The sequence below is a fragment of the Hyperolius riggenbachi genome, chromosome 1, assembly GCF_040937935.1.
Source record: "Hyperolius riggenbachi isolate aHypRig1 chromosome 1, aHypRig1.pri, whole genome shotgun sequence".
Classification (NCBI taxonomy): domain Eukaryota; kingdom Metazoa; phylum Chordata; class Amphibia; order Anura; family Hyperoliidae; genus Hyperolius; species Hyperolius riggenbachi.
Window position 1 is genome coordinate 605,079,227 of NC_090646.1, and position 27,319 is coordinate 605,106,545.

Consider the following 27,319-nt stretch of genomic DNA (forward strand, 5'->3'; position numbering starts at 1 on the left):
TTTTTTGCAGTAAAACCTTATCACCCTGACAAATATCAGCCTATTTGTTTCTATTTTTTTTCAGGAAACCCAAATGAATTCAACAAGCTCATAGATAACTACCAGGGCCGAGGCAGAGGCGAGAGAGGCTCCAGCCTCAGGGCACAGTGTAGGAGGGGGCACTCACTCAGCTATCATTCCCCTATTGTGTTTTAAGCAGAGAGAAATATGAAGGGGGATACAGAGCAGTGACTGCAAGCCAGATAATTAGAGATTTGGGGTGTTGGTGGGGTTTGGGGGCCCTGGGGCGCCTCTTAGTCTAATCGCAAACCGTGTGTGACGGCTGGGGTGGGAGGGATGGAGGGGCGCACTTTGGTGTCTCAGCCTTGGGTGCTGGAGGACCTTGTCCCTGCTCTGATAACTACTCAAGCTTTTTAACTCTTGCTGTACTGAAAAACAAAAAGGGTCTTCACATCATTTCTTATCATGTCACATGTCCGTTCAGGAATGCTTTATATCACTTTCAGGTACAAACCTGCTAATACAGTATGTTTTTTTGGATATAAAAGGAAGCCTACACAAACCTGGTGAGAGTGTACAGACTCCATTCTGATAGTGACGTTAGTGAGATCCTAAAATGTGTAATTGTGCACAATATTAAAACGTTCACTGTCAAGCTAAAGAAAAGTTGTAGTGAGAGGCTATGGAGGCAGCTACGTTCATTCCTTTGTTAAACATGCCTGTTTATTTTCACATTTTAAAGCTATGTACACACCTTAGATTTTCGTCATCTTAAAGGATCATTTTTGATCATCTCTGGTGAAATAAAAGAGATGATACTGGAGTCCTTCTATACCGTTATTTTTCTTGAGGCTTGTTTTGATTGCGGCAAAACACATGCAAGTCAATGAGGATCGTTCCAATCCTCAAGGGCTTTTAAAAAGAAACGATCATCGTGGGTGGTGCGTGTTGTTAAACATCTATGTTGCACGATACCTTGATGAAATCGCTCACCATGCAAAATTGCCCACAAAAATCGTTGAGTGGGTATGGGCCTTAAAGTGACCCTGAGATGGGGCCAAATGAATAAAATACACATCACTGGGGCTTCCTCCAGCCCCCCTCCAGCTTGGTCGCTCCCACAGCTTCCTCTTCTGAGTTCCCATTCTTCCGCAAATGGCCCCGGAAAGTCCTCCGGTCCACGGCCAACTGTGCATGCATTGCCAGGCCAGTACTACTGCGCAGAACGCTCCCGGCATCAGGAGTGAAATAGGGGAGCACACCTTACCGGACTGCGCATGCACCCACTTGCCCCAACTGACGGATCTTCCAGTAGTGGGCGAAAGGGAAGTCAGAAGAGGGCAGGGTGGGAGCGTTCATGCCAGAAGGGGCTGGAGGAAGCCCCAGGTATGTATATTTTATTCATATGCCCCCGTCACAGGTACACTTTAACTCCTTCCTGACTGCCTAACGCCAATAGGCGTCGGGAAGGTGACAGCCCCAGGACTGCCTAATGCCAAAAGGCGTCAAGAGCAGTGGGTGGGGTTTTGCAGGGAATGCACATGCACGATTGTTCCCTGGCGTGACATGGAGCGGAGCTCTGTGTTCAGCCTGCTAACCATTATTTACATGTCCTGCAGCGCCGTACGGTGACGGCTCTGTCACTGAGCTATCACCTCTGTTGACGCTGATGATAATCGGCTCTCATAAGCTGATGCCGATCTCGCTGATTGGCTCTCCGGGGGAGGAAGTGTGGGTAGTAAAATATAAAGAAAAATAGCATTTTTTAAATTAAAAAATGACAATAAAATTAATTGAAAAAAAAAACAAAAACGTAGCAGCAGCAATCAGATGCCACCAACAGAAAGCTCTGTTGGTGGCAAGAAAAGGGAGCAAAATTCATTTGTGTGCTAAGTTGTATGGCTCTGCAGTGAGCTTTTAAAGCGGCAGAGCCCTGAATTGTAAAAAAATAGCCTGGTCTATAGGCTGGGTGTAAGCCTATGGTTCTCAAGTGGTTAAGTAGGATCGGGTCTGTACATACAGATTTCTCATCATGTTACATGTCACGTCAAAAGCCCTGTAAGTCCCTAACATTATAAGATATATAACATTATCCATACTTTGCGGACAGAACTGAAGAAAGTTTCACTGAAGGTGACAACACTGTAAAAATCACATCATAATACTGACCTTCTACCATGTATACCACTAATTCCAAGTGATTTTGGCCAAATAGTTTAAAAGACCTCAGTTTCAAGTACACATTTCTTTCAGTATGACAATTAATGAATCCCAAGGCTGAGGCCTAGCGGTAGCTGGAGGTGGCCTTCATAGCCTCTTGCTTCTCATATGGCCAATTATACTTAGCGCTTTCGTGAGCTCGAAATCCTAAAACCATCCACTTTACAACTAATGAAGATTCCTCCACAAAAACGATGTTTATACCGAAGCACCGTTGAAGAGTGTCTTGATGCTTCTCATTCATTATTTTCCTGCAGTGTGCTTTCATTATTTATAACCTTCAAAGAACAGGCCAACTTTTGTTAGCGTGAGTTCATCCTAAAGCTTGTGCAGTTATAGCAAGGTCCTGCGGCTACAAGATGTTGTTTATAAGGAATGTCTTTTTGGCTCTCAGACCTCTAGTTCTAGAGATTATTATCCTCCATCACCACTTCTCTCTTCTTAGTAACTTTCTGTACATTCAGAGGAACTATTTCAATATGACCATTATCATTTTAGCCGCATGTTCTATTTCTACAGTACAATGCGGAAAAGATCTTTTGTTTTACATTTCTTCGTTACAATTTATTTAAAGCCCCTGTAAAGCCTAGTATTTAGATGGTGTCTGTCCCACCAAGCAGGCTTCCAATCATAGTGTAAAGGTGACCATTAAAAAACAATCCTACAGTCGATCACCCATTTTCAATTGTCACAGTAATCGATTGGAAATGATTGATCGTGCCCATTAGTGGCCAAAATCCCACTAACTAATCCGATCGATGGGAATCGATCCAAAAAAGTACTCCTGGACTGTATTTTTATGACCTTTGGAAAAAAAAAAGCCGCCACATAGTTTGCTTACTCCGGGTTCCCCTCGCTGTCTTTTCCACCCTGTCAGCTCTCCCATTCCACCACTGTGTCCTCTCGTAAATGCCGTAATTTTTCTGCTATGGCACTGATCCAGAAGTAATCCAGAAGTGCTTCCGGGTCAGCGCCATTTGCTGCAACGCTCAAAATTGTGTACAAACGGTTTACGTGTGGAAAACAGAGTTGCAGACCTGATCGCATATCAAGATCGCCAGAGCCAGGATCGCTAATAGCAGTATAGCTAAAGCTGAACACTGATTTACTGGACCGAGAGGATCGCATGCCCATCGAATTGTTTAGTCAGTGAGTTGACATGCGGAATTATTCTGCCATGCAACGGAGCACTGTGAACTAGCCCCAATGTTGAAAAAATGAAATAAGCAATTTAATTCATTAAATGATATTTAGTATACTTCCTCTATTAAAGCTGCAGGTCAGTGTTGCAGGATCATGATCTCCATGCATTCCTGGTGACCCCCAGCCTGGAGATACAGACGTGTCTTCTCGTCATCCTTCTTTTTCTTTTTATCAGCAAAGATTTTTATTGAGCAGAATATAAAATTCAACAAATAGCACAAATTTGCCATTCAAACCAAATAACAAATTGTACACAAGACATGCATGAAGCACCCATAAGCTCCTCAAGCAAAGATGACATAAGTAGTTCAAACATTGGAACAGCAGAACATGATTCAAACATTCAGTGTGCCGACAAAGAAATTGGCTGGGAGTATTCCGGTCAGACCAGGAAGACTAGACTTTATCAAACTGCTCCTCCTGATTACCCAGAGAGAAATTAATCTTTTTCCATCCAACAAAACTCATTCATTGTATGGGTTAGGGTGGGGAAAGGAATAGAAGAGGACCTCCATTCTTTGGCAATGACGGCCTTAGCTGTATTGCAGAAGTCTACAAGTAGCCTAGTCTTGTATTTAGTGAGAGAAGATACCTTTTTACTGAATAAGGCCACCCAGGGGTTTAGGAAGATGCTAGTCTCTAACACTGAAAAAAATTAGGCCAAAACACTCTACCCAAAACCATTGTACAGGAGGACAGGACCACCAGCAATGTTCCTGGGAGCCACAGCCTCTAAAACAGTGGTCGCAGGGTATAAGACCGCTGTTAGGGCCGGTCCACACTTGAGCAGATGCAGAACAGAAAGGGAGAGGCGGATGTGTTCTTTCCATCTTGCATTCACATGCAACAATTTAACCTGTCCGTTCCACGTCCACACCCCGTCCGCTCCCGCGTCAATCCTGTCCTGCTATACGCATAGCCACTCACCTGTCCCACCTCTGCCGTTCAGTCCATCTATTCAGCCCGGAGGCCATCAGAAGCATGGGGCTCTTCTTAGGCTGCAGCAGGCCAATTCTCCCTAGCCACAGGGAGAATTTTCATTGGTCCAACATAAACCATTGAGAATTCTTCCTGTTGCTGAGGTTTCCCATTGGTCTTTTGCAGCCTAATGGAGATCCCCACGCGAATACTGGCCGCCGGGCTGTTTAGAAGGGACCGAGTGGCGGCGATGGGTGGTGGGACACGTGAGTATTACATGAAGGGGGCGATCGAAACGGGCAGCGCAGATGCGGCAACTAGCCCAGTGAAAACGGACAGTATCCATTCTTATAGGCTTTCAGAAAAACAAAAGTTTGCTTTCCTAAAACAGAAAGAATTTGCGATAATTCAGGTTGAAAATATAGGCTTTCATTGGACACATTTACCCGTCCGGGCCAGGAAAATGTGCCAAGTTGGGACTCTGTGTTCCGTCTTGCGTTCCGTAGCACACGGATCTGTTTTTTATCAAGTGGAAACGGATCCTATTTTTAACATAGGATCCTCTTCCTGCTTTTAAGTGGAGCTTAAAAAACATCCCGAACGGGTACATTTGGGAGTTCTGTATTAATCACACAGAATTTTATATCCTCTCTCTCCTAACACCATCCTATCTTTTTCATACATTGCTTGTTTTGATGCTGTCACTGTAAAGAGTTTGCCAGAGATTGCAGCTCAATTACGCAAAGCAGCTATAAATGGTTGAGCTTCCATAACACTTGGGTATAAGCTTCAGAATAGCTAAAACTGGATAACCGCAAAGTAAGAAAACAATAAAATAACGATATAACTTCTCTGCGATGATTTACTGCATGAACAATGTTCTTCAGCTAGTGAAAGAACAGATATTGTAATTTGTTTTGCCTTTCAATCTCACAATATTTATGCTTACCTTTTCTGTAGCCAATTTTTCGTTGTCCTCCTTATCCAGTTTGTGGAAAGAATTATGTGCCAGTTATGATGGTGGAGTTCTTATGAGATTGTTGTTTGCATTTATCAGTTGATAAGCTATCAGAATTCTATTAAATCTTCTGTACTTGGCTTGTCACGGATGGCAAGTGATTTGTTAAAGGTGCCTTCGCTCTTTTGCAAGGTCACAATTTAATAAAAAACAAAAACAAAAAAAACAAGTAGCATCGCTCCATTCATCTTGCCATACTTGAGGCATACAGAGGAATACTAAAGGCCCTTAAAGTGTTCTGAAACTCCGCATTCCTTCTTTGCTCTGAAAGAGTGTTTACAGGCTTAAACCTACTACCAGAAAACAAAATTATGTCAGAGCAGCATTCAAACAGTTAAACACGGCACTTTGTTTTGCAGTGAAAAGCTCCTTCAGCTTATGATCCGCATCCGAAGAGAAGATGACATTATCTTTTGTTTACATTCCTAAGTTGATACAATTAGTTACAGCCAGCCACGTGCAGAACCAGAACAGAGACATGAGAAATCATCATTAGAGAGCTGCTGTATTTCTGGCAGCTTTCAGAGTAGATGAAAGTGAACCTCCGGACTAAAAATCTACTCAGCAGATCTGAAAAGGCTTAGTGTTCCTTTAACAGTTTCACAGCATCAGAACTGTTTTTCTTACCAAAGGATCCTTTTTTGCTGTATTTTTATCTGAGCTTCACCCATCAAAGAAAAACAGCCCGGGGTTTTTTCCCTGATGCTGTGCAGAGCATGATGGGATTTCCTATGTTGTTATTCACGTTGCTTAGCAACTGGGAGGGGTGATCAGGACACAGGACAGTTGGAACTGTGTCTCATGCTCCCTGTCACCTCATTACAACCAAAAAGATGGCAGCCAATCTGAAATCAAACATTTGCCTGTTCTTTTAAAACAGGGTGGGTAAGAGATTATATTACCTATCTATTTTAAATAACATAACTAATGTAACTTAATGAAAGTATGTTTGTTTAGGCTGAAGTTCCTCTTTAACTTACTTTGGGACCTTGTTATTTGTGAACAGCCAATATTGCTTGTGCACAAGAGCAAATATGAAAACTGTAGTGGTAATAAAACGTAGGAAAACATTTTTATTGAATGTGATGTCAGAGTTTTATTCCACTTTGCACACCTGAATCCTGACTGTCACTTGTAATAATGCTACGTTTATATGAAATTGTAAAAAAAAAAAATTATATTTCATCTGAAAGTGCTTGGCTTGTTAAGTCGGGTTAACAGGAATTGTATTCTTGCCTGTGTCTTCTCCCTTAATGCATAATCACACTCAACCCACTCCTCTCCAGAAACACCCAACATGCTACTCATTACTGACAAAGCTTCAATGATCAGATGAAGGTTTCAACTGGGGTCCAAATACCACATTAGTCCTCAGAAGGCGGAGCGCCTGCATTGCCTTCATGGAGGGGTCATGGTATTAGCACCGTTCATTCTCTACCTTTACTCTTAGAAATGATGGACATAGTAGTTACAGACACCAACCTTGCCCTACGTTCTGTTCCATATAAGCAAAGCTGGTGCAAGACAGAGGCATGGGAGGCAGTTGCCACAAGGTGCAGAGCCCCTATGGGGTAGCACCTGGCTATACTTAGAGAGGGGGCTACCTAATACTGGGGAAACATCTAGCTATTCTTGGGGTGGGGGGCTGCCAAATACTTGGGGCACATCTATCTCCACTTGGGGTGAGGGCTGCCTAATACTGGCGGAAAACCTGTCTATACTTATGAAGGAGGGGGCTGGTTAACGCTGGGGGCACATTTGACTATACTTGGGGAGGGGGTGATATCTAAATACCAAAACACCTGACATTCAAATGATGACATCTAACTGGGGCTTCCGACAGTTTTTCATCAGTTTATGGATGTGAGGCTACTATGTGATGGCAGTGACCCGGTCCCCCATTGTAACCTATCTGCATGCCTGTAGCAGGAGTGTGCAATATGGAGTTCAGAGACTCCTGTATGATTACTGGAGGAGCGCACTGAGTTTTTATAGGCTTGGTGCTGTTTTATTTGGATCCATCCCATGGTGGCTGTCAAAATCTGAAGACCAGAAAAGCAGAGAGCACACTAAGGGTTCAGTAGGCTAAAAAGGTCGGCAATAGAATGATCTCACCTGTATGGTTTGCTGGTAGTCCTGTACAGGTGTTCCAGCTTTCAAGTTTGCATCCGACTTGCCGGAGGCAGGGCTTTCGGGCAGAATATCTGCCCTTTCTCTTTGGCAAGCTTTTCCGCTGGGCTTGTTTCATTACTCTTCTAAACCGCGTGCGGCTCCTGTACGCTGTGGGTGCTGGTGTGCTCAAAGTGACGCCTTACGCCTCAAGCAGCTCTTCTCACTGTGCTTTACTACAAGCGTTCCACCAAACACAACGCCGACACTGTGTCACACAGATGAAGGCATGCTAAAGGGAGGACATTCTGCCTGAAAGCCCTGTCCCCGGCAAGTGGGACACAGGCTTGAATGCTGGAACTTCCATATGGGACTACCAGCACACCTTACAGGTGAGATCATTCTGCGGACACCCTATTTAACCCATTGAACCCTGAGTGCGTTTTCTGCTTTTCTTGTCTTCAGATGTTGCAAGAGCCTGACTCTTCACTACGGAATCCAAAAGTTCAGAACGAAGGCTAATAAATAAACATGGCAGCTCCCGTATTCACGCTATAATAGTCCTTTAATTATCGTTAATGCAGTAGGTAATTGTACCCTATTTACGTGCAGATGGAAATGACTTTATAATGGAATCCACCCGAGGCACCTAGCATTAACTCGTAGACCAGCAATCAATCATCTCCTTCCTTTATATAAAACAATGCACCACAGTTCAGAATTATATATATATTCCCTGGCTGATTGAATCTGGAACTTGCGGGCGTTAATACAAGTAGGAGGCTCCTTAGATGAGACAGTAATTGCAGCAATAGAGGAGGGGATGAGAAGACACTCTGGTTTGGATGGGCGTTACAGTATGTACTGGACAGCTGTACTTTTTGTTCAGCATTTACAATATTGTAAAAGTTATATCTGTTGAAAAGAAATGTAGTTTTGTCCCTGGGCAATTTTTTTTTATTAGATTTTTTTTTTTTTTTTGAAAGAAAGACAAAATCCTGGAAGTGTGCAAAACAGACAAATATATTACAACTAGTGAATTTGTGCCCATTGGGCTGTGAACATTTAAGAAGGGTGCCAGATGTAGTTGATTAAAGTGATTTTGGTTATAAAAGGGTGCTAGATGTAGCCGATAAATGTAATTTTGTTTATAAAAGGGTGATGGATGTAGCCGATAAACATGATTATGTTTAGAAAAGGGCACCGGATAAAGGCAATAAATGTGATTTTGTTTATTAAAGGGCACCCGATATAGGCAATAAACATTCAACATAAGGTTAATCCCCTCTGGCGTTTAACTTTAGCCCCCTAACCCTTAAACACCCCCTCATGCTGATGCTTAAAGTGAACCTCCAGACTAAAATTCTACTCAGCAGCATTGAAAAGGCATGGTGTTTCTTTAACAGTCTCACAGCATCAGAACTTTGTTTTTCTTACCCAAGCCTCATTTTTAGCTGCACAGAGGCTAAGCTCCGCCTCATCAAATAAATTTGCCCAGGCAATTTTCCCATGATGCTGTGCAAAGCTTGATGGAATTTCTGATGTTGTTGTTCTCCTTCTGCAGTTCTGGTGCAAATTAGTTTTTTTTTATTTAAGATTGAAGCCTAGCGCACACAGCTGGGAGGAGTGATCAGGACACAGGACAGTTGGAGCTGTGTCTCATGTTCCCTGACACCTCCTTTCAACCAAAAAGGTGGCTGCCCCCATGAAATCACAAACATTTGCCTGTCCTTTTAAAACAGGGTGGGTAAGAGATTATATTACCCATCTATTTTAATTAACATAACCAATGTAAGTTAATGATCGTATGTTTGTTTAGGCTGAAGTTCCCCTTTAACATGCTTGACTGTGTACTTTGTCGATAACAAATTTTATGTTGGATTCAAGAAAATAAAACACGTCTCTTTTTCCAAATGGGCATCTTTAACTGTATAGTTCCTTTAGCTCTTCTTTACTTTCATGATGTTAGTCAGCATAGTTGTTATCATGACCTCCAGATCATCATAGCTGAACAAAAGCTTTTCTGGCAACATTGATTCTGTGGTTGATGTTGACAGTGGTTCTTCCATCTTCAGAATGCTGGCCAAAAAGAAGCCACTTTGTTTCCAAGCCTCTGTTTCCAAGATAATTGGCTCATTAGTTATGTCAACTAACGTATCTTTTGTTTTCTTCAGGTTGGCTTTCAAGCCTGCTTGGCTTCCTTCTGTAGGTCTTGCAGCTTGGTCTTCAGTCTGTCAGTGTGATGGAGAGGCAATATCAGAGGGACAGATCAAACTCAGAGCAAGGAAAATTGGAGCAAGAGTGGAGCTGAGGCTCAGATCAATCATTTTTATTGGTTGTCCCAGTTTTGCTCCAATTTAAATTGTGTACAGGTTTTTATAGATTTTGCCTCTCAGTCATCACCTTGCAGCTAAATGTTTTTGTTAATGATATTGCCTAAAACAAGTATGAACAGTACTGGCCACAGCAATAGAAATCTAAAGGAGGGACATTTTCTCCTAACGATTCAGTATTTCATCCTGTATAGAGTTAATTATCCTCACAATGCTCTCCACTGAAAACTACAAAGAAAAGCTAAACATGGCGCAAAATTGTATGCGCACACTTGTGATCTTCTTCACCCTGTGGTATCTGACACAATCCATGCCCATGAGTGTGATCAAGCCACCACCCTCAACATCAGAAGGGACTCACTGAATCATTGACCAGGTGAACTCCTAGACCAGGTGAATCTAGCATATATTGTAAACCAATATCACTTCAAGGCATTCACATCCAAAGCAGGTTGTTTTGCCGCACGGTGCCCCATAGCAGTACTGTAATATTGTGCAGGGCATGTAAGGATAATTTGGGGCTCCGGGGGTTGCTGGACCTTGAATTACATCCCCCTCTGAGTTGTGGAAAAACGGAGGGGGGATAGTATTTAGCACCGCCAGGGAGTTTTGCAGCATCAGGGAAAGCCGTCATTTGGTTCGCCCTGCGCCCAACTCACCGGCAACGCGTACATACGTATGCTTCACATCAATAGAGGAGAATCCAAAAGGGTTTATTTCAGCTCAGAGCAAATAACAACACAATACCACAGCGTAATAGTCAAAACAATGCTCCACATGTTGTACAAGAATTGCACATGGCTTTCATCCTGACTGTTTAAAACAGTGGTAATTAGCAGATACTGTATGTGTCTCTAGCCCAACCCTCCCCCCTCCCCCCCCCACACTCCTTACTTATCCCCCCTACCCTCCTTACTTATCCCCCCCCCCTACCCTCCTTACTTATCCCCCCCCCCCTTCCCCCCCTAAAAAAATAGGGATTTTCCTGGCATAACTCTTTAATGACTCAAATTACCTCAAGGAGCTCCTCCTAAGCAGTGTTATTGAAGCCTCTCCAATTATGATGTAGAGATCCTTACCCACAGCAAGATTGCATATGTTAAAATGACAGATGAACAATCAATACAACCAGCCAACATCGTGTAACTATCTTTCAAAACACAAGCAATAAACAACGGCTACAGATCGCCGATGTACAGTGATGCATTTTGAAAGACTATCATGATGGCTCACATGGGATCAAATTACTCGACACCCATGCGTACGGATCTTTAAGCGCTGACACCCCCCCCCTTTCTCCCCTTAAAGTGGATCCGAGATGAACTTTTACACATTGCATAATTGTGTTCCTTTCCTATTGTTTATATGGCATTCCTCAAGACAAATACTTTTTTGTTTTAATACTCTACTTCCCTATAAACTAAACAAGCCACGCCCACAGGTTTTCAGAGAGCCAAGGCACTTTCAGACAGTAGCAAGGGCTTATGGGAGCTCAGTCTGGGCAGGAGGAGGAGGAGGTATTGCTAGCCAGAGATTTCAGTGGGAGGGAGGAAGAGGGGGGATTAGGTTTTTTTTTTTGCTCAAGATGCAGATAAGCCTGCCTCTGTGTAATGTTTACAAACAACAGGGCTGCTGTCATTGTATCACAGGAAGAAATAATCATATTCTATTAAAGCTGTTTGCAGCTAGATTTGCTGTGTAAACTATCTAAACTTTAGATAAGAAATATAGACCAGTTACTTGTTATAGTTAGTTTTTCATCTCGGATCCACTTTAAGTCTATAAAACGTCTCCTTGCATCCTTCTTCATTTAAATATCCTGTTGTCGGTAATCTTTTTGCGATCTATTGCTGTCGTTCACTTCCCATTGCCAAACATCTTTAGTGTTAAGATCCTGGAAACTTTGTTAATTGGCAGCTTCCACGATCTTAAAGAGAAACTCTGACCAAGAATTGAACTTTATCCCAATCAGTAGCTGATACCCCCTTTTACATAAGAAATCTATTCCTTTTCACAAACAGACCATCAGGGGGCGCTGTATGGCTGATATTGTGGTGAAACCCCTCCTACAAAGAAATTCTGAGTACCTACTCTTGGCAGTTTCCTGTCTGTGAACCCTGTTGCATTGTGGGAAATAGCTGTTTACAGCTGTTTCCAACTGCCAAAACAGCAAGCAGCAGCTACATCACTTGCCAGCAGTAAAAATGTCACCATGTGATAAATGTCAGAATATAAATCAGGGATTTAAAATATTTTACAATGGGCAAGCACTGACTAAATCATTTCTACATATTTATTGTAAAAATGCACTTTTTGTATTACATTATTTTCACTGGAGTTCCTCTTTCAATTCAATCTTGCAGTGGGCATTTGGCTTTAGACTTGATAATACCCATAATGCACTTTGACCACTTTTTGTTTGGTTTAGCTTGCTAAGTTTGTGTAGGAAACATTGGTTTCAGTTAGGGTAGGTATTAGTTTTCCAGCATGTTCTTCCATATTCACCAGGCATCAACTTCAGTTCTGAAAAGCTAGCGAGAATGGACTTCATAGATCTAAAATCTTATCTGTATGTTTTATTATGGATCGTTGCATGTTTACCAGCTCGCTCTGCTCATGCTTAGCTGTGTAGTTGTGTGAAGCCTCTAGGAACTGTTACCTCTGTAAAAAGACACTTTTTTGATCTGTTAAAGGAGTAGTCTCTGTGAAGCAAAGCAATTATTGGAAAGAAAGCTAAATAGGTGGAAACACTTAAATAAGCCTATGTTCCAAAGGGATCTAGCCTCACTGGGGACCGGTTTGTCCTATTTTGGAGTATCTAGTTGACTCATTCAGTTTTATTAGTGCTGAAATAAATGAAACCATGTATTTGACACAGTTTTGCAGCTCCGGGCTAAAGGCAGGTGTCCTACATGTTGGCAGGGATTGTTGTGGTACACAGGAGAAGTGCAGGTCAAGGCCATGATGACCCATTGCTCTATAATATAGGATATATATAATATAGGAAATGATTTATGAAGGTTGGGTAGCACTCAGATAAGGATTCCAAAATTTGGCCAGCGTACTTATACGTACGTATGTATACCCAATTTACAGGAGTACTCATTACTTATCTTTTTTCAGTGTTCTCCACCATTCTGCTACTTCAGTTAATCAAATCCCACAACATCTTCTCCCTCCTTAGTTTCAAGTTTTAGTAATGAAATGTTCTTTACTGTGAAGATGGGGAAATTTAATCTCTAGATTGCTCTGCTCCCCTCCTTCTTAAAGTGGATACAGGTGAACTTTTACTCATTGCATAATTGTGTTCCTTTCCTATTTTTTATAGGGCATTCCTCAAGCCAAATACTCTTTTGTTTTAATACTCTAATTCCCTGAAAACTAAATAAACCACGCCCACAGGTTTTCAGAGAGCCTTGGCAGTAGCAAGGGCTCATGGGAGCTCAGTCTGGGCAGGAGGAGGGGAGGTGTTACTAGCCATTAATTTCAGGGGAGGAGGGGGGAATTAGTTTTTTTCACAGGCTGAGTGCTCAAGATACAGATAAGCCTGCCTCTGTGTAATGTTTACAAACAACATGGCTGCACTTCGCAGAAAGAAATAATCATTTTCTGTTAAAGCTGTTTGCAGCTAGATTTGCTGTGTAAACTATCTAAACTTTAGATAAGATATATAGACAAGTTACTTGTTCTAGTTAGTTTTTCATCTCGGATCCGCTTTAAGGTGGCCACTAACGGTCCAATTTCTAGCGAAAAATTGCGTTTGCCAGAGTGGGATTGTATTTAAAGGGAACCTAAACTGAGAAGGATATGTATTTTTCCATTTAAAATAATACCAGTTGCCTGTCTCTCCTGCTGATCCTGTGTCTCTAATACGTTTAGCCACAGCCCCTGAACAAGCATGCAGATCAGGTGCTCTGACTGAAGTCAGACTAGATTAGCTGCATGCTTGTTTCAGGTCTGTGATTCAGCCACTACTGCAGCTGAAAAGATCAGCAGGACTGACAGGCAACTGGTATTGTTGAAAGGGAGCATCCATATCCCCCTCAGTTTAGGTTAGTTTGAGGCTGGTTTCACGGTGGGACGTTACAGGCGCACGTTAGAGCAGCCTGTAACGCACCCCAACGCACAGCAATGAAAAATTAATGGGGTGTTCACAGTGCCCACGTTGCATTACATTGTAACGCAGCACGTCCAGATAACGTACTGCATGCAGCATGCAGTACTTTACGTTAGACTTTTTGCACATGCTCAGTACGTGTGGGCTTTTTTATTTTGGGGGTGGAGAGGAGACGGGGAGAGGCCGCTACGTAGCCAGGCACATGGCTACTTAATATTCACTGCACTTGCAGTGTTTTCTTCTTGGAGCGGCCGCTGATTGGCTGGCGGGACCACGTGATCCGCAGTGCCTCCGACAGAGCAGGCGCACCAAGAGCAGCTTGTAACGCGGCTCTTGGTAGCGTCCTTCTCCAACACCACCAGGCGTTGCGTTAGGGGCACGTTATGCGACCTTAACGTCCCCTCTAACGCAACATCCTGGTGTGAAACCAGCCTTAAGGTTTGGGTGGGGGTTTCTTGATTTAGTTACTCAGTAAAGTGAGTTTGTGACTTGACTTTATAGTGGTGCTTTGGCATTTGAGCCTATCTTTGTGTTGTTCTATTATCTACAATGTCACCTTATGCCAGAGTAGACAAAACATATTTATTTCTATGTTGACACCCTATTTATTTATTTTGCTGCTTACATAAGTCTTTTTTGGACTATTTTTATCAGCAGAAAGTGTTGCAGTAAACAAGACCCTAAAGGCTCATACAAACAGGGGTCGTCCTAATGATTGTTGCTTCATTGTTAGGGTAACTCTGTGGTGGATAATTGCTGTACAGGCACTCTGGTTCACTATAGCCAAACAGCGTCTACTTTCTGCAGAGAGGGGCGGGGCAAGGATGGGGCGACACACTAGAGAGTAGCATCTGATGGTGGCAGGAAGTACAAGCAAAATGTTATTTTTTGTTGCTGCCCCAGTCATCTTTTGTATTTTTACTTATTGCTGTACTTTCCTTGCACACTATTGCCCTTATTTAATGCACTAGTACTACAAGCAGGCATTTTTACACTATGGCTATCATTCATAAAGCATTACCGCATTCGGTAATGCAGAAAACAGCTGACTTTACCAAGCACTTAGGAATGTCAATTCATAAAAGCTGTTACCACATGAAAAGCTGAAATTCCCGAGCAGTGAGGTAAATTACAGACTTGCCAAAACATGTCAGTAGATGTCAATTCATAAAGATTAGAACAGGCAGTAATGGCAGGAAGAATACCGCCTGCTTTGAAGAGGTGATAAGAGCAGTCTGTGCGTGACTGTGTGATGGTAATGGAGACGCAGAAGCAGTGAGATCTTCCCCCGGCAACAGCCAGAGTGGAACAAACAAAGCTTCCTCTGAATACCTTAGGTTGTGTGTTTAAAGAGAACCTGAACTGAAATTAAAAAGTCAAAATAAACATACACAGGTCATACTCCCATGTAGTCTGCATATCAATCTTTCTCCTTTCCTGTGTCCTGTTTGTCCACTGTGATCAATGGAATTCTCTGTCCTCCATTTTGAAAATGGTCATTACCCCAAAACAGCTTCCTGGTCAGCACACTGTTAAACTGTTATATCGCCCACTTGAGCCATAGGGAAACATGGACATTATCTTGCACATTCAGTTGTAACTGACAGCAACTGATATATAACTGACAGCAACTGGTATATTTCAGTTCTGACAAAATCTTGTCAGAACTGGAAAGAATCGTCGTAAAAAGAAAATGGTGAGCTTCTGAGAGGAACGAATGGCGAGTTAAGTATGTAATATTCATTTGCAGGTACATTATGGGTTTATTTTAAATAATTTTACTCAGTTCAGGTTCCCTTTAACCTATTGGGTTCCTGTTTTTAAGATGTGTATTTCACATCACAAAGCCTGCCATGCGTAAAGTTTATTAAAGTTCTTCTAAGCTGTGGCAATTAAATAGATTAAGAAAGACTAATAGACAGATACAGAACAGATTCAGGGCAAGCAGAGGCAGTGTAACAAAACATGCACATGTAAAGGGTTGGGGATGCCTCTTATATTGTACTGCTGTCTCTGCAATGAGAACAGGAATGTAACAAAACACAGGCAGCTACTTTTCTCATGTTACCAATGGTTGAGCTTCAGTAAATCCCTGCACTTCTATCGCAGCTGTGAAATGTTTTATGAATTAGCACACAAAAGTCTAAAATACAGAATGTGGTATTTTCCCGATCAGATCTTTTTTACCGCACAGCCTTTTATGAATGATAGCCATTTTCTATGTTGGGAAGATGCCTGTTAACATAATTTAAAATCATACACTTGGTTTCTGTTTGACAGCTATAAGAAGTAACTTGTCTGTATATGTTACTTAAAGTTTAGATGGTTTACACAGCAAATCTAGCTGCAAACAGTTTTAATAGAATATGATTATTTATTCCTGTGATACAGTGACAGCAGCCATGTTGTTTGTAAGCATTACACAGAGGCAGGCTTATCTGTATCTTGAGCCATCAGCCTAATCCCCTCTCTTCCTCCCTCCTCTGCCTCTGAAATCAATGGCTAGTAACACCTCCCCCTCCTCCTGCCCAGACTGAGCTCCGATGAGTCCTTGCTACTGTCTTGGCTCTCTGAACACCTGTGGGCGTGGCTTTTTTAGTTTATAGGGAATTAGAGTATTAAAACAAAAACAAAAAAAGTATTTGGCTTGAGGAATGCCCTATAAACAATAGGAAAGGATCTCAATTATGCAATGTGTAAAAGTTCACCTCGGATCCACTTTAACTTCCTGGCATTCCATTGAATGGATATCTGGCAATGATATTAAAGCGGGATTGTCAGCCACAAAATCAAATTCCATTTACCAACTGATCTGTGTATAGTCTACATGCTGACCCTGCATTGCAAGCATTACAATATATAATAAATGTGTCTGCTGCAATCCATCTTCTCTCAGTCACCTGTCTCTATTCTGGTACATTGCTGGGGAGATGGAAGCTTGTTATATCCCCTCCCACATTCCTGCTCCTCTCTGATTGGCTGAGGCCAGTTCAGTGTGACACGAGGCTGAAAAGGGAAATATACCTCACCCCTCTGCAGAAGCTACTGAAATATGATTTGTGCTGTGCTCACATGTGTTCACAAAGCAAGCTAGATATGACAGTGCAGTTTGCAGGAGGAAAAAAAGTGTAAGGGAGGAAATGACATCAGTATTGCATTGGCTTAAGTCAGAGAAGTGAGAGGCTGTAAAGATGGCAAATTCCTGGAACAGTTTTCTCTTTATTTAGTATATAAAATTCACTGAAATCAAAATGTGGACAATACAATACATATGTTATGTAAGTGGAACATGTGTTTTATCTACTTATATATGTGTTTTTTTCCCCCAGGGATGGTATGGCTGTCCCTGCTGCTTTAAGTAATGTACCAGACTTGCTGCATCAGAGAGGCAAGCAAAGGACAATTGAATGTTGGTTGCAGGAAGAGTGGCAGCACTTGTGGTTTGATGGGCATTCGTTAATTAAACTTACCTGCAGAGACAGTAGTATTCAGAAATAGGAAGTGCCGCAATCCACTTCCTGTATGGCTATGTTCCGCTATCTATTTATCATGAAAATATTTGCTTCAGTTAGGGAAAACTATTTGGAAATCCCACATGATGCGATATGATAGTACAAAGTGAATTGTGATGGTAATGCCCCTACAAATCAATGTGAACGTGTTGGCAAATCTCCCCGAGTCTTTTTCTGTCCTGCGCTGCATTCTCTCTTTAGGAAAACAACGTCTCTTTACAGCAGCAGTTTACTAATCATACGCTTTACTTTGGAAAGTACCGGCATTATGTCCACAGCCTTGGGAAGAAAACGCAGATGTGTTGTGTGTTTTCTAATAGCAGAGTATAAACATCGGAGCAATTGCTCACAACGTATACATTATGAGGGACTGATCCTGCTCATTGTATTTCTGCATCGCTTGTTGCTCATCGTTTGTTCTAAGTCTAATTGTGGTTCTGTGAGTGTGACACAGGTCAGGTGCTCCTCCTTTGCCGTGGATACTGTGGAATAAGAAGAAACTATAATCTCCGGTGAAAATATTATTTACTGTGGTATAAATAAAGTAAAGTAGTTCCCACCTTGCTATTGTTCTACTTTTTTTTTTGTCATCAACCAAAAGTGTTTATTGAAGAAAATTGTAACGGTGCATATTATTGCATGGTCAGTAGGTGTCTGTAGTTAGAACACCAGCCAGAAACATTGCCAATCAGCATTAATATAACCAAAGACATAGCCTCAAGAATTGTTTAGGTGATACCTGTAATGACTAACTGTACAAGATTTCTTTGCAAGCTTTCAAAACGGTTTCTTCTGCAGGCATGTTTCTGAACTGGATCAGAACCGTATGGTTCTGACCCAGTGCTGTATCATGCATGAAGACAAAACGTAAATTGCCACATACCAGCCGCAAAGTTATCCACGCGTTACCGCATGATAGTGGCCTACGCAGTAAGTGTAAACAACGGTGCGACGCAGCGCACATACACATACCAACAGGAATCCCGGTGGCGTACTTCTTGTACAGCAGGAAGTACATCACTGAGTGGAGCAGGCCTATGCATATTACCCTGTCGGCGCTGTCTGCCGCAGGGTAATATGGAAGAGGCTTTGATGCAGTGCGATTCACCCAGGGTGGCCTCTCCCATTGCGGGAGAATCGCACCACACAAGTGTGAAACCGGCCTCAACAGTATATGCTCTTAATGATAAACACACTGACTTGCAGCCGTTCATGAACTCATGGTGGGATCTTAAAACGATGGTAACAGCCATGCACATTGCTCCCCTGCTTGCCCTGCCCAGCAGAACCGCTTTGACATGCACTGCACCTTCACCCCTCCTCCTTTCCCCACAGCAACAGTGCACCCAGGGATGCATTTGTATAAGCTTGTGGCTAGAACTGTCCCCTTAGGTATCAAGTCCTCACAGATATAATGTACACACCTTTAGGACCTTTTCACATGGACTGCTGCTGGTGTCTTGTTTAGCAGATGCTAAATACAGTTTTGCTACGAGCCGAAAAGCGTTTAGCATCAGTTCCCTTTGTTCCGTCATCATGTCGTGTTTTGATCTGCTAGGGCAGAGGTGTCCAAACTTTTTAGACCAAGGGCCAAGTCGCCGTTCTTGAGAGTGCAAAAGGGCCGAACTAGCGAAAATAAACACAATTTTTGCCGATTGGCGTTAGGTACACTATGCCTGTGACATCTTGTCAAATAAAACATTTTTACAGGAAATAATCCAAATAGCACTGTGGCAGCTACTTATCAGTTCCTGTTGCTGCTGCTGGCCACTGCAGGCAGCACCACAGCTAAGGCCTGCTAGCCACATGGAATTAACACCTGTGGAGAGCTTTGATGGCCACCAGAAATGGCTTGCCCAAGGAGGATACAGATCCTCGATTGCAAACCTCGCTAGAAGCTTGTACAATTCAATTGGCCACATCATTCATACAATCAACTTAAAAACACATTGAGAAAAACGTTTCCATTCATCTCAATGCGGGACACAGTGGATCTAGGCGCAAAACGACGTGAACATATACCGGCAGCCGTCTGTCTGAAGCAGCCCTTAATCAGCACAAAGCACAACACACCTGTGTTTATTGGCATCGCGCTTTACTGTCTTTTTTGTCCTGATTCTTTAGAGCGGGATATAGCACCCGAGCTGTCTGTCAAATTACCATGGGCATTCAATAGCGTGTGTAAAACAAAGCAAAGTACATAAGACAGGAAGGAAATCCATCTCACAAAATACCTTGTAAACTGCTTTATAACATTCCATGCCAAATCCCGGTAGACATGAACAGATGCTTTATTATTATTGCACATTTATATAGCTCTGACACATTTTCCACAGCTCTCTAGAGACGATATTGAGCAACTCACATCATTCACTGTCCGTTAGTGGGACTCACAGGTAATATCCCTGCCCCAGTCTAGGCCCTATTAACATGTGTGTCATATAAAGGGCACCCAGAAAAGCCGATGTAGGTAAATCTTCCTATATTCTACTGTTACGGTGGAAAAATGATAGTAAATTATCAGTATTAAAACTAAGCCTATTCTTACACTGAGCCCTCCCATTACTGATGCCTAATCTTAACCACTTCCACAGCTAACCTTGAAGGACCTGAAAATTTTAAAAACATGTAAACAGCAAAAAGTAGGAGAAAAGCACAACCCCAATAGTATTCAGCGGATGTGCCACGGCAAGCTTGATTACCACTCGAGTTCTGTATCAAGGAAAAGATGAAGCCAGCACCATCCAATGCTCTTTTACTTGTTTATTAAAAGGCTGTCATAATGGTGCAAAAGTACAAATAGCAACGTTTCGGAGCGATGGCCTTGCTCCTTTATCAAGCCATGACAGCCTCAATATAATGCAATCTCAAGCAGGTTTATATAGCACATCACATTTGAAATACACCAATCACAGGCCAGTGACACTAAAAGCCAATCCCTGTCAAGCAAACATATGCCGGACCTGATGGGGAACTATTTCATATATGCAGGAACCAATAGAAGCGAGACGCTCACCTTTGAAAATGCGTCCGCCTCCATGGCTGCACCAAACACCGATGACAGCCTCTTTACCCAGAATACACGCCGATGGAACCACCCATCGGTCTGTCTGACCTGATGGGGAACTGTGAAGCAGGCAGCGCTGTAACGTCAGAAGACGTTACCAGGGAGACGTGTTGGATGCGAGCGGAAACATCCGCCCGCCTTCTGAAGGCAGGACAGCAACGTCACCGCCTCATGCCGGCTGATCACGTGGACAATTCCACCAATCAGCCGGACTTCCGTCTCCCTGTATGACAACAGCGGCATCGGGCAAGCCGCGTTGTCATGACGATGGAATACTAAAGGGACTGCCCGTGCGGGAACATGAAGGAATGCACATGAGGGAACAGCGGGGAAAGTCCCGCTACATCAAGGAGCCTAGATGCAAAGTATTATATCTACCACCTCCATATTGTCAAAAGGAGGCACAGTATGAAATAAAAATAAACTAAAAACTAAAAAAAGGGAGAAACGTTGTATATGAATAAAGAGAACAAATAGTACAATTAAATAAATTCACAGCTACATAGAAACAAAATATTGTTGGTGGAAATTATATAAGTGGTAATAAATCATATTCACCCCCCCCCCCCCACACACACACACACACACACACACACACACACACACACACACACACACACACACACACGCGAACACACACGAACACACACGAACACACACACACACTACCGGGCGCCAAATTTCCTGTTTCCCTATTAACTTCATGCTGCAGAGAAGGTGAAACAGAACGTGAGACCACCATGCGAGTTCTGTGTAGCGTGTGTATGTACATTTACAGTGTAAGCCACTACAATGAAATTAAAAATATTGGACTCTAGCAACAGTCTATTTACCATTTCTACTACACATACAAATAATTCATTACACATGTATTTTCACTTCAGATCTGATCTATTAGGCTGCAGTTGTGTCTGAATAACGCCAGAAACAAGCATGCAGCTAATCTTGTCAGCTCTGACAGTAATGTCAGAAACACCTGATCTGCTGCATGCTTGTCCAGGGTCTGTGGCTAAAAGTATTAGAGGCAGAGGATCAGCAGGATAGCCAGGCAACTGGTATTACTTATAAGGAAACAAATATGGCAGCCTCCATATACTGTACCTCTCACTGCAGATGTCCTTTATAGTGGACCAGAACTCTTGCACAGGACAGAAGGAAAATGGAGAGAAATGCACCCTGTACGTATTTAGAGTTTAGCCTGTCTAATTACCCCTCATCTGTGACTAATCACAAGTGTAATTTGATCTCTCAACTGTGTCAGGAATCTTCTCTGCCACGACAGAGCAGCTAATTTGTAAACAGAGGATGTTAATATGTCGGCTTCCATGAAAGCGGGAAATGGACACACTGCCGCTGTAAAAAAATGTTTTTCTTTAATAGTTATGATGCTGTTGCGTATATCTTACAGCAGGGAAGAAGTACTGAGTTCTGGGCTGCTTTGCGTATGACACACACATCCTCTATTATGTGAACCTGTTTATGTGCTACGTACTCACTGGCTATTTTTTCTTTTGTTTTAACTTGACAACTTGTCAAGAGCCGTACGCTTCCATCCAATGACCCCTATTTACGATTTGTGAAGAGACCGCACTCTGTACAAAAAACACAAGTTCCGTCACTGTTATCATCTTCAAAGATGAATGAACTCAATATGTTAACGGTAAATGCTGTTGGATGCACTGAAATTGGATTTTTCTCTTTCAGGGGAATTTGTTAAAATCTGTTCTATAAATGTTTTCCTTTTCTTTGTGTGTGTGAATATGAGCGTATTGTTCTAAGTATGGCGCAAGGCAAAAGCCAACAGTTTATTGACAGTTATTTGTTTAGCGTTTAGCGTTGTTTATTGTATTTTTTTATGATGTTATGTGAAATCCGGCTCTATTCACTGATTAGAAAAATAACAGAGGAAGCTGACTATCCAGTGGACGACCTCTAAAAATATTGCTATTCCAGTTATTTTTGCCGTACAAGGCCAAGCAATGGCTTTTCCATTAACTTCAAGCAGGATGTCATTGCAAATTGTGTCATTTTATCTATGTATGCATTTAACAAGAATAGTTATTGATGTGTTAATAATAATAATAATGATGATTATTATTAGATCTGTGAAGTTTCAGGCTACTGTTAAAATCTTAAAAATAATTTAAACAGAAACTCCTTGAGGGGTTGTTCACACTGTAGGCGGTTTTTTGTTTTTTGTTTTTTTTTACTCGCGGGCAGTTTTTCAAATTGCCCACCAAACGCTTGTGCAATGAATGTCTATGAGAAGGTTCATATCAGCGCGTTTCGTGCGCTGTCTGTTCAGTAGAGCGGCGCTGTGTGCAGCGATTGCGTTTGCGTTTTTAAGAGTAAATACATTGTATTTATTCTTTTTCGGGTCAAAGAGTTCACTTCCTGACTTGCGTCAAGGAGTGAATTACAAAACCGCTCGGAAAAAACGCTTAGAAAACCGCTTAGCACAAAATGAATCGCCCACCCAATTGCCGGGAAAAGGACGCCTCAAAAACAGCCCAACGCGGACGGAACGCAATGTGAACAAGGCCTTACTGTTTATTGGATAGAGAGAGAGAATTAGGCTTAAACTTGGATTTTTACTTACATGGGGCTTTTCCAGCCCCTCAACCCCTTAAAGATCAGGCGACACCCATGCTAACCTAGAAATAAAAATCACATATATAAGTAGATAAATACTACTTCTACTTACATAACAGATGTATTGTGCTATCCACGTACTGATTCCTGTGAATTTTATAAAGGAAAAGCAGAAAATCCTATTTTAGGCAGTGGCCATCTTGCCAAGCTAATGCTGACATCATATCCTCCCTGACTCTTGTTTTCCCCCCTTTCTTCTGTTGATCATTGTGTATTTATTAGCTGCCCTCCTCCCAGAGTCTTCAGACACTCCCACTGAGGTGTATACTAGGAAGTGCACTATCTTATCCTCCAATCGCTGAGTCACCTCAGCCTTGCTTCTAAGTGATCAGAGGGTGTGTCAAATAAGCAGCTGGCAGGGAAATAAATGGAAGAGGAGGAATATATTATAGATAAAAAGAACTCACAGCATTCAACTCGTTGGCACTGTTTGGCACTAGGGCCAGTGCTCCTAAAGTATGTGATAACTCCAAACCATAACAGCAGAAAAAGTTTTGCAAGTTTTGAATGCAGGGTTAGCATCTTTATCACTTAATACACTCAGACCAGTTGCTGTTGAAATTAGATTTTTATGTTGACAATACCGCTTTAAGTGAAATAGTCACCTGACTGCTCAGGAAGATGGATCCAAGCAACATTCCCGATCCATCCTCCTGCAGGCAGGTACACGTGACGGCACACGATGGCCGCGAATGGGAAGTAGAGCAATTGCAGTACGTTACACGGAGTCGTCGGGGATCATAAAGATCCGCCGTGATGATCATAATTGCGGCGCATCGCCAAACACCTGTACCCACATTGCAAGATCACGGAAATGATTGCTTTGTGCTCAACACATTTCCAGTCGTCGGAAAGATTGCGTAGTGTATCGTAACAAAAAAGGGAAGGAGAGTAAAACTAGAGAGAACTTTGGATAACATTATTTTTAATTTACCTGTGTTGTGCCAACTTCGTGAGATCTTAAAATGGTGATATCAAATGTGTAATCGATCATGGAGTTCTTTAAAAAAAAAAAAAAATAGGGGTTTAAATGATTTTTACAGCTCCCACTCTGCTGGCAGGTGTATTCTTTGCGCACAGATCTCTGGGTCATGTGACTGACTTATTCATCAGGAAATTCCTCTTGAACATCTGCATCAAATATGAGAATTGTTTGAAAAAATGGCACAATCCGCAGTTCATCTTCACTTTCAGTAAAAAATCCAGGAAATTGTACTTGGGACTCTATAAAATGGGACATGGCTCAGAGAAGCTTTTCTACCTCGGCATTATAGTATTCAGGCATTTACATGTGTATGGTAAGATTACTTTATGCTCAAGTGATTTTATGTGTTTTTTTCAGGTTGTGGAGAATATGGTTATGGTGAACCCTGACATTGGCCCTGGCTTTTTTCATGCTCTTCTACCTCCAGTCCTTAGAGGAATTCTGGAGGGAGAGGTAAGTTCTCCTCAATAGTTATATATTTTGCATTGTGCAGCCTTCTGTCCCCGTTGTGCAGCCTTCTGTCCCCGTTGTGCAGCCTTTTGTTCCCATTTTGCATCCGTTTGTTCCCATTCTACAGCCTTCTGTCCCCGTTGTGCAGCCTTCTGTCCCCGTTGTGCAGCCTTCTGTCCCCGTTGTGCAGCCTTCTGTCCCCGTTGTGCAGCCTTCTGTTCCCGTTGTGCAGCCTTCTGTTCCCGTTGTGCAGCCTTCTGTTCCCGTTGTGCAGCCTTCTGTTCCCGTTGTGCAGCCTTCTGTTCCCGTTGTGCAGCCTTCTGTCCCCGTTGTGCAGCCTTCTGTCCCCGTTGTGCAGCCTTCTGTTCCCGTTGTGCAGCCTTCTGTTCCCGTTGTGCAGCCTTCTGTTCCCGTTGTGCAGCCTTTTGTCCCCGTTGTGCAGCCTTTTGTCCCCGTTGTGCAGCCTTCTGTTCCTGTTGAGCAGTTTTCTGTTCCCGTTGTGCAGCCTTCTGTTCCCGTTGTGCAGCCTTCTGTTCCCGTTGTGCAGCCTTCTGTCCCCGTTGTGCAGCTTTCTGTCCCCGTTGTGCAGCTTTCTGTCCCCATTGTGCAGCCTTCTGTCCCCGTTGTGCAGCTTTCTGTCCTCGTTGTGCAGCCTTTTGTCCCCGTTGTGCAGCCTTTTGTCCCCGTTGTGCAGCCTTCTGTTCCTGTTGAGCAGTTTTCTGTTCCCGTTGTGCAGCCTTCTGTTCCCGTTGTGCAGCCTTCTGTTCCCGTTGTGCAGCCTTCTGTTCCCGTTGTGCAGCCTTCTGTTCCCGTTGTGCAGCCTTCTGTTCCCGTTGTGCAGCCTTCTGTCCCCGTTGTGCAGCTTTCTGTCCCCATTGTGCAGCCTTCTGTCCCCGTTGTGCAGCCTTCTATCCCCGTTGTGCAACATTTTATTCCCATTCTGCAACCCTTTGTTCCCGTTCTGTAGCCATCTGTCCCTGTTCTGTAGCCTTCTGTCCCCCACCTGTGTTTTCTTCTGTCCCCCCGTGTATCTCTATATTTACTCACTGATCGGCTGAAAGGGGGGCAGGCTTTGTGTCCAGATCGGCTTGAAGAAGTGCAGGAGTGGGTTTTTTTGAGGGGAGGGAAGGTGTATTTGATTATGTAGCAACCTATGAAAAGTATATTTATAGGCATTCCCTATAAAAAAAATCCACTAAATATTTGGAGTTTATTTCTACTATTCTTTTCTTTTACACAGCCTGAATAGAAACTTCACTAAAAACTGCAAAATGCATACAAATTGACTTTACCTCCAGGCACAGGCAGTGATCAGTAAATTGTGTGATTACATGCCCCCTAATTTCCATGAGAATAGCAATTTTCGGAAAGATTAATGCAAATTACAGCGCGACCTCCCACTTGCAGTAAAACATGACTAAAATCTACCAGAATTGCTAAATGTACCGTATATACTCGCAAGCAAGCCGAATTTTTGACCCCCCAAAAGTGGGCCAAAAGTTGGGGGGTCGGCTTGCTTGCGAGTCATGGGTGGGTGGGTAGGTGCTGTCCCTCCCCGCTCCCCCCGCGGCCGCCGCTGCTATTACCTTAGGCGGCGCCGCTTCCACTATCCCCGTCCTCCTCCGGTAACTACTAATTCACAGCAGTGCGCCCCTCGCTGCTGTGATGACGGAGGAAACCATAGAGAGCGGCCGTTACTATGGGAACCGCTCTCTATGGTTTCCTGCGTCATCACAGCAGCGAGGGGCGCGCTGCTGTGAATTAGGACGGGGATAGAGGAAGCGGCGCCGCCTAAGGTAATAGCAGCGGCGGCCGCGGGGAGGGACAGCACCTACCCATCCACCCACCCATACTGGGGCACTATGCTAGCTATATGGGGCACTATGCTAGCTATATGGGGCACTATGCTAGCTATATGGGGCACTATGCTAGCTATATGGGGCACTATGCTAGCTATATGGGGCACTATGCTAGCTATATGGGGCACTATGCTAGCTATATTGGGCACTATACAAGCTATACTGGGGCACTATACAAGCTATACTGGGGCACTATACTGACTATACTGGGGCACTATACTAGCTATAATGGCGCACTATACTAGCTATAATGGGGCACTATACTAGCTATAATGGGGCACTATACTAGCTATAATGGGGCACTATACTGGCTATACTGAGCACTATACTAGCTATACTGAGCACTATACTAGCTATACTGAACACTATACTAGGTAAACTGGGGCACTTCACTAGCTATACTGAGCACTATACTGAGCACTATACTAGCTAAACTGGGGCACTTCACTAGCTATACTGAGCACTATACTAGCTATACTGAGCACTATACTGAGCACTATACTGAGCACTATACTGGCTATACTGAGCACTATACTGGCTATACTGGGGCATTTTACTAGCTATACTGAGCACTACCTACCTATACTGGGCACTATACTAGCTATACTGGGCACTATACTAGCTATACTGAGGCACTACCTACCCATACTGGGCACTATACTAGCTATACTGGGACATACTGGGGGGATCACGCGGCCAGCGTTTCCTACCCCCGGCTTATATGAGGGTCAATCATTTTTTCCTGTTTTTGGGGGTAAAAGTGGGGGGGGCGGGTCGGCTTGCTTGCGAGTATATACGGTAATTACCACATGTGGTAAATTACCGTATTCGGGGTAATTTTCTCAAAAACCCTACCAGAATTGAGGCCATTATGGA

The 27,319-nt window shown here is 43.0% G+C and overlaps 1 protein-coding gene and 1 long non-coding RNA gene across 3 annotated transcripts in view; one reads left to right on the top strand and one right to left on the bottom strand.

Moving 5' to 3' along the window:
- LOC137528414 (uncharacterized) overlaps positions 1-6,075 on the bottom strand; it is a 39,827-nt gene extending 33,752 nt beyond the window's left edge. The window contains exon 1 of the long non-coding RNA XR_011023385.1: positions 5,291-6,075. This is a non-coding gene — a long non-coding RNA (uncharacterized lncRNA). The remainder of the gene's footprint in view (positions 1-5,290) is intronic.
- The window catches only part of IPO11 (importin 11), a 604,534-nt gene that overhangs the window by 374,116 nt on the left and 203,099 nt on the right, over positions 1-27,319 (top strand). For both annotated transcript variants that reach the window (XM_068249679.1, XM_068249671.1), the window contains exon 25: positions 24,492-24,587. In XM_068249679.1, the coding sequence (XP_068105780.1) occupies positions 24,492-24,587 (96 nt within the window). The remainder of the gene's footprint in view (positions 1-24,491; positions 24,588-27,319) is intronic.